The following is a 12460-nucleotide window of genomic DNA, read 5'->3' on the forward strand; positions in this document are numbered from 1 at the left end:
GCCTCCCGGGTGCTGGGGGGCCCGCCGGCCTCGCCCTTGGGCAGCGGGCTGTCCAGGTCGCCGTAGAAGGACCGGTACTTCTGGAGCTCGTGCTCGAAGCGGTCCTTCTCCTTGTCGACCTTGGCCATCTTCTTTCTCATCAGGGCGGCCTCCTCCTTGGCGAACTGCAGCTGGCACTTCAGGTCCTCGTTGTCCTCCTCGTGGGGGGAGAGGGGGGAGAGGACAGGTCAGTCGCGGGCAGGTCGAGGACGCCGCCCGAAGAGGACACCCGCAACGGCGGCGCCTTTTTCTTGTAATCCAGAGTGAATGGCATGCACCCCCCCCCCCCCCCCCCCCCACACACACAGACGCACACACACACACAGACACACACACACAGACACACACACACACAAGTAAAGGCTGGGGCTTTCTTCAGGTCACTTACATCCTTCGGCAGATTACAGACTGGGACAGTCTGGTAACAAAACAGGTAAAGGAGTATGAAAGGAGAAAAGCAGTGGACACTACTTCTCAGGGATGGCGACGCTCTTTGCTTTGTGTCTGCTTTGTGAAGTGATACTATGATAAATGTAGAATCTACTCACTGGAAGGAACATGCGGTGAATATGCACCCGCTGCCACTTGTTGGGCACTTACGCTGTGCCAAATGTAGAGTTACCCAAATGACCTAATTTAATATTCAGAGTAAACCTATGAGCAAGGGTTAAACCTTCCAGTTTAAAGATGTTTAGTGTGCCGGGCGCGGTGGCTCAGCCTGTCATCCGGCGCCTTTGGGAGGTGAGTGGATTTCCTGAGCCCACGGGTTCGAGACCCGCCTGAGCAGCAAGACCTCATCTCTACAATCAATCAAAAAATTAGCCGGGCGTGGTAGCGCGCACCTGTAATTCTGGCTACTCGGAAGGCTGAGGCGGAAAGATCGCCGGAGCCCAGCAGTACGCCACTGCACTCCAGTCTGGGCGACAGAGTGAGACTCCAACTCAAAATAAAAATAAAAATAGATGTTTATGACTTGTTCAAGGCAAAGGGCAAAAGGGGAGATTGAAATTCAGCTCTGTCTGAAACTAAGGCTCAGGTGGCATGATCACGATGCCATCTAGAAAATAATCATCCCCAGCTTTATTTAAAAGACAATGGTTTTAAAAGCCTTCAAGTAGGGAGCTTCTGATGCTGGAATGGCCTATCCAAGGAGACACTGTCAGGTATTCCACCTAGATCACTTTTTAAATAGGATGTACTCCCACCAGTTTGAAATGGATCAAGCTGGTCCTGTCTGGTGAAAGGACAATGGAGCAGAACCTTCAAAGTTCCTCTGACATGTCCTTGCGGTAACCTGCAAAGCCTCATCACAGATTATACTGAAAAGTGTTAACAGGAGAAATGGAATTCACTCCTTCTCTGAGGGCTATCATAGAAGCACGTTTCGAAGTCTTTTGCTTCTTTTGTGTTTCTTTCCCAGAGGCAACACGTGCAGTAGAAGGAACGGGTGGGAATTGGCCTGAACACAGATTGTGCTGTCACTGAATAACTTATGTCAGGCTGGGCTCAGTGGCTCAGCCTCTAATCCCAGCACTTTGGGAGGCGGAGGCAGGTGGATTGCCTGAGTCCGCGAGTTCAAGCCTCACCCGGGCAACTTGGTGAGACCTCATCTCTATAATAAATAAAAAATTAGCTGGGCATGGTAGTGCATGCCTTTAGTTCCAGCTACTTGGAAGGCTGAGGTGGAAGGATCGCCGGAGCCCAGCAGGTCAAGGCTGCGGTGGCCGTGAGCGTGTCACTGCACTCCAGTATGGGTGACAGAATGAGACTCTAACTCTAACCCTAACCCGAAAAAATTAAAATAAAATAACTTGTCACCCAAGGACAATTTCCCAAATTCTCTTTTAAGTGCATACTTTGAGCCAATCATGTAACTTTTGGGGAATTTGATTTCCTCATTTTTCTTTCTTTCTTTTTTTGAGTTGGAGTCTCACTCTGTTGCCCAGGCTGGAGTACAGTGGCATGTTGCTCACAGCCACTGCAGCCTCGACCTGTTGGGCTCAGGCGATCCTTCCACCTCAGTCTTCCACGTAGCTGGAACCACAGGCACATGCCACCACGCCCAGCTAATTTCTATACTATAGAGATGAGGTCTCACCAAGTAGCCCAGGGTGTTCTTGAATCCCTGTACTCAGGCCATCCTCTTGTCTCAGCCTCCCAAAGTGCTGGGATTACAAGCTTTTCCTCATTTTTCAAATGGAAATAAAAACAACTTCTTTATCCAGTATTCAGAGTCACCTGTGTTTGATGCATGCTGGGGAAGATGTGGCAACCACTGGTGAGGAAGGAGAGGAGAACAGTGAGCTTCTGCCAGAGAAGCTCAGTGCATCTGGCCTAGAGCCTTTGAGATGGAAGAACAGGGCACAGTTCCCCTTCCCTCTACTAATGGGAATATGAAGGTTTTGAGAGCTGCTGGAGGTGCAGAGCCTGAACATCACATTCCTTATATCATTAAATCCCCACATCAGCCCTTCAAGATAGGTAAGACTGTCTCCCCTTTACCCAAAAGACAGGTTTATTAGCATGACAGAGCACAAGTTAATAAGTGACCCCACAATCTGTATTCAGGCTGATTCACAAACTCATATTCCTTCTACTGTACATGCTGCCTATAAGAAAGAAACACAAAACAAGAAAAATAGACCAACGGGTTAGAAAGAAATCAGATGTGTTGGCTTGTATATTTTCCTCTAGAAGAGGTTTAGAAGAAAGGAGAGAAGCACAGCTAGAAAAGATGAGGGAACCTCAGAGGCACCCAGAGAGGAGGAAAAGGGGATGTCACAGAAAGCTGTGATGGGAGAATCCATTTCACAAGGGAAGAGAGAAGCTGCCCTGCAAGAGATTGCATTGGGGTCCTCTCACTAATTTAGTGAGGATGAGACCATGGGCATATTAGAATGTATCAGATCACATCAGCAGAGGAATCAAAACTAACTCCGAAATTTTTAGTTTAGGTGTCTCACTGGATTATATTGTCTATCACAGGGACAGAAAATGAACAAAGAGGAACAGGGTTTTTTTGTGAAGATGATGGGTTTAAGTTTTAAAATATGCTGTTTTAGGACTGTTTCAGTAGAGAGAAGCACGTGGAATATCAGGTTCCAGATTACTAAGATGATACCTTGGCACCTAGAGAAAACTCAGGTCTAGGGGTGAGGACATGCAAGTGAGACGCTTAGAGGTGATGGCTGAAGCTACTGCAGTGGTCACAGAGGCAACCGAAGAGGAGAAGAATAGAAAAAGAGACCCATACATGGTCGAAAGTTTGGAAGAGGAAGTCTAAAATCATGTAGGCCAATAATTAGAAACGATGTTTGGATAGAAAGGTGACCAGCCATATCAAATGTGCTTTCACACAGACTAGATTTCTGGAGAAAGTGAGAGCAGATGAGTCTGGGAAGCCCCACAGGGCTTCATGTGTGGTGGTGGTCCTCAACTGCAAGGAAAAACCTTTATTTGCTAGTATAAAACAAAGACGCTGGCATATGCTGCAAATTGAACCTAACCAAGACAGCAGTGGGTGTGATACCAGCCACAGACTGGAGCAGAATAACGCTTCACTGGGCTACGTGAAGCACATAAAAAGGATAGGCCTGATTTGTGTGTATGTAAACTATCCTGTCCAAAGGAATGAAAACATAATTATCTTAACATCTGGACATATACTGCATGGAACAAAGACATTATGAGGGAAGGAGCTGTGTCAAGAGAATGATGGGCATAATAATTATTCTACGTATTTAATTAAATGTCTTCAAGATACAAAGTGTGCTAGTGTCCGCCATGCCAAGAGCTTGGGAACCCCGGATGTCAGTATGCCTTGTATCTTCATCTTGTATATGATGGTAGACTTCATTTGGAAATAGCACAGAAATACTATATATAATGATTAGAAAAAGTAGTGAGAGAGAAGCAAGAAGTCAGTTAGGCCGACAGGGCAGGTCACTGTAGGATTCCATTTTACCTGGAGAAACAAGGACAAGCTGCAGGCTCTGAACAAAAGCCACACCCATTCTCTTTCCATTGGCTTTCTCTTTTTCGCTCAGCTTTTCCTAACTGGCCCTTTTTCAACCCTCTCCCCATAGGCTCTTTACACTATCATGACTCTTTTCGTCCTTACTACTGACCAATGAGGTTAGTGTATTTCCAGTCCCTACTACCAACCAATCAGCACATCCCTGAGTACTACATAAACCCGGGCCTCAGTGGCCTTTTGGGCCCCAGCAACCCATTGAGGCCTCCTCTTGGGTCCTCTCTGTGAGAGCTGCAATATTTTGCTTTCCTGAATAAACTTTGACTTGGTTGCCTTCAGGTGTCCTCCATCCTTAATTCTCTCTGTCATGAAACAAGAACCTGGGATGCATCAGGACAAGAGAGCTGCAAATTTTCTTTACTAGGAAGGGAATTCTCCAAGCAAGAGCTGAGAGCTGTAACACTCCTCTAGAGCTGGTGTCATCTCCGAGTTCTCAGGCGCCACCATGTCCCCCCCACAGAGTTCTCCATGCAAGAGCCTTAAATAGGGGAGCTAAGAGCTGTAACACTCCTTGGGTCTCCATGGATGTCGGGTACCTCCAAGTTCCAGGATGACATAACATCCTAAGTCACCACATGGGTCTCAGGGTGCCACTGTGTCCTTGGACCCATCCTTGGTCGCCACGTGGGCCTCAGGCTGGCAGTACAGCCCTGGTGCCACTGCAACAATAGGAGATTGTATTGAAAGTTTCTGGTCCACAATGGAACAGGACAGAGATTCTAGAGGCAAAACCTCAATTTCTCAACCAATTCATCTTCGACAAAACCTCCACTACCAACTACTGGGGAGAGGAGAACCTATTCAATAAATGGTGCTGGGGAAACTGGCTGATCACATGCAAAAGATTAAAACAGGACCCCTATCTATTACCATGTACAAAAATCAACTCTAAATGGATCAAAGACCTAAAAGTAAAGGCTCAAACTATAAGAACCTTAAAGCAGGTGACACTCTTATAGAAATTGGAACTGGCAACCAATTCCTGATCAAAACACCAAGTGTCCATGTCATAAGAGATAAGATAGACAAGTGGGACCTCATAAAACTGAAAAGCTTCTACAAAGCAAAAGAAACCATCAAGAGAGCAGGGAGATAGCCCACAGACTGGGAAAAAATATTTGCCAACTGTATATCTGACAAAGGACTAATATCCAGGATCTTCAAGGAACTCAAAAGTGCTGAAGGGAAAAAACAAACAAACAGCTCCATTAAAAAATGGGCAAAAGATACGAATAGACACTTCTCAAAAGAAGATATACGGGCAACCAACAGACACATGAAAAAGTGCTCAGCCTCACTCATCCTCAGAGAAATGCAAATCAAAACCACACTGAGATACCACCTAACTCCAGTAAGAATGGCCATCATTAATAAAACAAACAACAACAGATGCTGGCAAAGATGTGTAGAAAAGGGAATGCTTCTACACTGCTGGTGGGAATGTAAACTAGTGCAACCTCTTTGGAAAGCAGTGTGGCAATTTCTGAAAGAACTAGACATTGACCTTCCATATGACCCAGGAACCTCCCTGCTGGGAGTATACATGGAGAAACTCAAATCATTCTACAAAAAACATGCGTTCTACTGTACATGCATGTTTATTGCAGCACTATTCACAATAGCAAAAACATGGACCCAACTGTGCTGCCCATCAAAAATGTACTGGATAAGAAAAAGTGGTACATATATATAATGGAATATTATGCAGCCATAAAGAAGGACAAACATATGAACTTTGCAGTAACTTGGATGGATTTAGAATCTATCATACTCAGTGATCTATCACAGAAACAAAGAATGGAGTACTACATGTTCTTACTCATAAGCGGACACTGAACATTTACCATAATACTATAAGAAAGGGGTTGGCAGTAACAGGATACAGCCAGGGAGGGTATGGGGGGAACGCAACACCAATAAGAGTACCTGATCTAAACCCAGGCAAAGGAGGGACTAAAGGGAGGTCCAAACTTTACCTGTATAATAGCCACTTGTATACTTAATCCTGAATTGTGCCCCACATCTTGAAAAGAAAAAAAAAAGAAAAAAAGAAAAGAAAGTTCCTGGTCCATAGAGACTGAGCACCAAATGTTTGCTTCAGCGTTTTATAGTGAATGGTAGGCAAGAAAGATTAAAATGCTCTGAGGTGTGAAGCAAGTTATTTCTTATTTTTGTGTATGTTAAAACATGCTCATAAGAAGATACAAATGACATGTGAGGAAGGGAACTTAAAGATATAATGGAGGGCCAGTAAGAAGTGAGCTAAGCCTGGCTTTGACTTAAAACCTCAAGACTAGTGGTAGCTAAAGTACATTCTAATTAATTACATATATGGACTCATTTAATCTCATTTAACTCTACTATGATTTCCATTTTATAGGTAAGGAAATGGAGGCACAGAAAGAATAAGTAACTTGTCTAAATTCATACAGCTGGTATATACCAAAGATTTCAACCTGGGCAACTCAGCCCTAGAGCTACAGTTCTTAATTGCTATGCAATAGCGTTTCTCAGTAAATTTAAAGCCACTGTACGGTGGAGGAAGGTGGAAGGAATAGCTCAAAGAAGCTGAAACAAATTAGCACAATAATATACAAAGCTATACAAATAATGATAGGTTGGCCCATATGAAATTGCCATTTCCGTAGATCAAAATCAAGAGCATGTTGGTAATTTCATGTGCTTCGATCTAGAAAAGGGGGACACGGGAGTATTCAAATGTGCATACTGAGCATGTGCAGAGTGTCAGACACTAGACACAGGCGATTCAAACCTGAGTACGATGGCCCCTGTTGACAAAAGGCCCCGGATAAGCAGAAAAGGTAAATACATAAACAAGAATTACAATAAAATAGGGTGTTTGCTTTACTGTAAGTATGTGGATCAATGGTCCTCGATCCTGACTGAGCAACAGAACCGTTTTCTAATTTTATAAAAATGGACCATTCTATAATTAAGATACCCCTTTGCAGACAGCCCTGATCAATCTCCTGGGTAGGTTTTTGAATCTGATAAGCTATAACCTCTGAAGATGAATGTTTTGGAAATGACAGAGGAGACTTCGAATGTCACAGCAGTATATTTATAAATAATCCCACTAAATAAAAGCTGGTGGACTGCAAGGCATTTTGACTTTTGTGAAATCCCAGCCCCCTCTGAGAAACCGATGGAAGCAGTGCGTCTCTTTTGCATAAGGTGCCCACACCCACATGGAGTGGAGATCCCTAGAGCCAGGAACAGTTAAGAATTCCACACCGGGAAGTGCAAGAATAGGACAAATGTGGATGTTTTAAAAAAGTAACTACTGATTAAAATTGACTTGAGATTTTAGAACAGGGAGCATACAGCATCTGCTCCCTCAGTAAGGCAGGGAAGCGGATTCATGGCAACACGTGAAATGATCCACAGCAAAATAGAGAGCAAATATTTAGATGGCGAAGCTAGAGTGAAAAACTAGTGACAGAGCATATCTGGCCTTATTAAGGGAACAGGGAAAAGGGTAGAAACAATGGTGTTTTGATTTTGGTATGAGACTCTGGGATCCTAGAAATGCAGAGGCCTATAAATGTTCTTGTGCAAGTGCAAGGAAAATTAAACAAGACCAGAGCATGGAGAGAGAGATAAGAAAAACAAAACACATTTAATATGCTATGCTTTTAAAATGATTGAGGTAAATGTTTTTGAAAGTTGAATATTTAAATATTTCTTTAGCTAAAGTTTCCTAATGAGAAAATACCTTATAATAATTTTTTTAAAGGATACTATGGTATTATAGGTTTCAACTTACATGCTTAAATGTCAATATCTAATCAAGTTTTGGGAGAGCCATAATGTCACTTTGACCCCAAATATTTCCTTTTCTATGTTAAAATCTCCTTCTTTACAACTATCAGCACCCTGGAAGCAGAGTTGGTCTTTACTGTCATTGCATTTCTAAGGTGACTTAGCAAGCCTATGCTGAACACATCTTTTATGTTTTATTTTTATTCCTTTGTTTCCTTTCTTTTTGCTTCTCCAATCACTGATAAAGAGAATTACTTCCTTCTAGGGCTCTCTAAAGACACCGGGAGTCTCTCTCCCTTCCACCATCCCTTCCTATGACATTCCTTTCTTTACGCTCCCCTGATACGACAGAACAACTATCCCATTGACCTTATTAATTATGAAAGAACAAGATTAGCATCATGGGTACTGTTCTCAAATATAGCAGCACATAAAGTACTAATGACATTTTTTCTGTGTGCTTATAATGTAAATGCATCTATAATTGAGATGTTAGTGTTGACGTTATAAATCAATATCCTGAATAATTTATATGTCCCGTACCTACAGCTACACAACTGATATGCATCATTTGATTTTTTTTGGCATAAGTCTATGTGGCCATTATGTTTATTATTAATGTAGCTTATAGACTGGGCGTGGTGGTTTATGCCTGTAATCTCAGGCGGATTGTTTAAAGTTCAGGAGTTTGAGACCAGCCTGAGAAACAGCAAAATCTCTTCTCTACAAAAATGTGTTTTTAATTAGCTGGCTGTAGTGGCACAGGCCTGTAGTCCCGGCTACTTGAGATGCTGAGGTGAAAGGATCACCTGAGATCAGAGAAGGCTGAGGCAGCCATGAGCTATGATCACTGTGATCATGTCACTGCCTTCCAGTTTGGGTGACAGAGTGAGACCCCAACTAAAAAAAAAAAGTAGCTTATTATTAGTACATTTAGAGATACTTGAAGTACTAGTCGAAATTTTATTTTCACATACCTCTGTGGGAGTCTGTTGAGCCTTTTTTTCAGATTTTGGCAAATCTTTGCTTCCCCTTCTTTTTAAGGATAACTGGAAAAAAAAGAAATAGTTAGTTTGGCAAACTATAATTTTAATTCAATTTTATGTTTTAAAGCATCCTAATCTTATATGACAAAGCCAAGCCAAATAACATGAGTTAGTTCAATAATCATAAAGGATTAAAAAGATAGATATATTTTTACTTTGGACTGGGATATATATCGTAGTAGAATCTAGCTGGCAATTATTTAATAATTTGAAAAATATGGAAAACCTGTCAAAAGGCAGAAAAACAACTCAGACAAAATTTAGATTGAGGACCCAATATGCTATATAGTTCTAATAAAAGCAAATGCTTGTCAGCCCTCCACATCACTAAAGGAAAAAAAGGGAGTAAGTTATTATTTCCAGTGTTGCAGTTACGTTGCTATAAGCTTGTGAAGACAAACCTTTCAGTGGATTTATGAAGAATTTGAAGAATTTCTTTCTTCCTTCACCACACATCCATGCTAACAATCACTAGGGGTTGTGTGTGTGCGCGCGCGCGCACACACACACACACACACACACACACACACACACAATAGGGCAGGGTATGGTAGGGGTGTCATGAAATAGAGAGGGCATTCTCATTTCAAGGAGCAGGTAACCGAGTGGCTTCAGATCAATGGTGCAATGCAGGAATGTGGGCTTTTTCAAGAGAAGCAGGAAATCCAGATTGTTATGTAAAATCTTCCACATTTTATTGGTTAAGCCTAATTAAAATTCAAACAAACAACACTTTGTAAGTGAAACAACACATACACAGTGCCAAATTGGTTCATGGACCAGCGGTATATGATCTCTGGTGCTCAGTTCCATTTTTCAGAGACCAATATAATAAAGTCTCTCTATGCAAATAATTATTATCCATATAAACAAATATCTACTGGATACCGTGCTGAAGGCTCAATGTTCAGTAAAGCACTGCACCTACCATGAGGCTCACATTCAGTGAGGGAGACAGGGAAGCAAACAATTACAGTGCAAGTTGGTATATGCCATGCTTTCAGTTCTGTGAAGCAGGGGCCTTGTTTTATTGTGCCATCGCCATCATGAGAATAATGTTTGCCACGTGGCAGATGGTTAAAAAGATATTTACTGAATTAATGAGTGAACATAAAATAGGAGAGTCTGAAGTCAAAGAGAAGAATGAGGGTATATTCTGACAGTAAAAACAAGAAGGGCTTTTCCAAAGAGGACACTTTGTGAACTTGCAAAGAACTAAAAATTGAATTCTGAACACGTTAATTTCTAATCATATCCACTGATAAATAAACACATACATTCAAGCACAGAAGGTAGGGGAGTACAGTGCTATAACTGCTTTCATTCTGCATGAAATTGAAACTACAGAAACAAATGAATAATCCACAGTTATTCACTTCCAGTTCTTTACAGAAAGAAATTCTTTATGTTGCTTGTATAATCTTCTTGGAAATGAAAACTGACTCACCATAACCAAGAGTGACTTGGGAACCTATCAACAAAACAGTCCCCAAAATACCAACAATGGGCTGAACTGGGGAACCTGGAACATTCTAGGTAGGGGATACCTGCAAGGAGCACCTCATTCATTCTACTAAATACTTATTAAATGCTTTCATATTAACTCACTCCATTATATGCTTATTTTGTGACTGCTAATGCATTTCATAAGATACTTACCTGTGAGACAACAATAATAAAGCCAACGTGGTCTCTGCTCTTTATGGGTTTCACAGTTTACTTGATGAAAGGACATAATGTGGAATCAAATAGCCAATGAGCAGTCATTTTAACATTGCTTAGCTTTGTCAAACTTTTCTAGCAGTTCACATTAATTTGCCCTCTAATTCACTAGCCAAGGACAGAACTGGTTTCTCAGAGGTAGCTATTGCCCCCTTCCCAGCTGATTTTTAAAACAAGTTAATCTGGAGTTAGGTGGTATCTCAGTGTGGTTTTGATTTGCATCTCCTTGATGATTAGTGAGGTCAAACATTTCTTCATGTGTCTGTTGGCGGCTCAGATGTCTTCCTTTGAAAAGTGTCTGTTCATATCTTTTGCCCACTTTATAATAGAGTTGTTTTTTTTCTTTTCAGTACTTTTGAGTTCCTTGTAGATCCAAGATGTTAAGACTTTGTCGGACCTCGAGTTGGCAAATACTTTTTCCCAGTCTGTGGGCTGTCTCCCTGCTCTCTTGATGGTTTCTTTGGCTTTGCAGAAGTTTGTCAGTTTAATGAGGTCCCACTTGTCTATCTTATCTCTTATGGCCTGTGGGTTTCGAGTTTTGTTCAGGAATTGGATGCCAGTTCCAATTTCCATAAGGGTGTGTCCTGCATTTTCTAAGGTTCTTATGGTTTGAGGTTTTACATTTAGGTCTCTGATCCATTTGGAGTTAATTTTTGTGTATGGGGATAGATAGGGGTCTTGCTTGAGTCTTCTGCATGTGGTCAGAATGGCAATTATCAATAACTCAAAAAATAACAGTTGCTGGAGAGGGTGTGGCAAAAAGGGAACTCTTCTACACTGTTGGTGGGAGTGTAAACTAGTGCAACTTCTGTGGAAAGCAGTGTGGCGATTCCTAAAAGCTCTAAATATCAACTTCCCATATGACCCCACAATCCCCCTACTGGGAATATACCCTGAAGAACTCAAGTAACTCTATCAAAAAGATACCTGCACACGTATGGTTATCGCAGCATTGTTCACAATAGCAAGAAACTGGAATCAACCATGCTGTCCATTAAAAGAGGACTGGATTAGAAAAATATACACAATGGAATACTATGCAGCCATAAAAAAGAACAAAATCATGAATTTCGCAGCAACCTGGATGGAACTAGAGTCTATAATACTGAGTGATCTTTCACAGAAACAAAGATCTGAGTATCACATGTTCTCACTCATATAGTGGACCTTGAACATCTATCGTAACACTACGAGAAAAGGATTGACAGTGGTGGGAAGCTATTGGGAGGGAGGGAGAGGAAGGGAGGTGGGATTAATGGTAGTAAATATCTGTCTGGGGATGAGGAGACACCCCTTATCAACAAGGGTACCTGAACGAAAGATATTTGTATACCTAACCCTTAACTGTACCCCACAATACCAAAATAAAAAAATATTGATTAATTTAAAAAATACAATAAAATAAAATCAGATTAAAAAAAAAAAACCAAGTTAATCTAATCAGCCCTTCATGACCTTTGTAACACAGACCTCATATGCATGGCAACTATCTCAGTGACTAACCCACCCATCTGCCTCCTGTCCATCACCTGACCTCAGTACCAGCACTTATCTGCCCTTTCATGATGTGGAGCAGACCACAGCCCAGCCGCCTGCTCCCATCAAAGAGGAATGTTTAAAAGCATCAGACCAGCCAGGCTCGGTGGCTCAGCCTGTAATCCTGCGCCTTTGGGAGGCTGAGGTGAGTGGATTTCCTGAGCCCGCGGGTTCGAGACCCGCCTGGGCAACTTGGCCAGACCTCATCTCTACAATAAATTAAAAAATAAGCCGGGCGTGGTAGCGCATGCCTGTAGTTCCAGCTACTTGGAAGGCTGAGGTGGAAGGATCGCCGGAGCCC

General features: G+C 42.1%; 1 protein-coding gene across 1 annotated transcript in view; it reads right to left on the reverse strand.

Moving 5' to 3' along the window:
- SOGA3 (SOGA family member 3) overlaps positions 1 to 12460 on the reverse strand; it is a gene marked incomplete at its 3' end in the record, with an annotated part of 48187 nt that overhangs the window by 800 nt on the left and 34927 nt on the right. Inside the window, exons 4-5 of the mRNA XM_021716307.1 lie at positions 8833 to 8904; positions 1 to 197 (exon numbers count right to left, since the gene is read on the reverse strand). Of these exons, the coding sequence (XP_021571982.1) occupies positions 1 to 197; positions 8833 to 8904 (269 nt within the window). The remainder of the gene's footprint in view (positions 198 to 8832; positions 8905 to 12460) is intronic.

The sequence above is a fragment of the Carlito syrichta genome, unplaced genomic scaffold, assembly GCF_000164805.1.
Source record: "Carlito syrichta isolate Samal-C Ts95f unplaced genomic scaffold, Tarsius_syrichta-2.0.1 Scaffold308687, whole genome shotgun sequence".
NCBI classification, from domain to species: domain Eukaryota; kingdom Metazoa; phylum Chordata; class Mammalia; order Primates; family Tarsiidae; genus Carlito; species Carlito syrichta.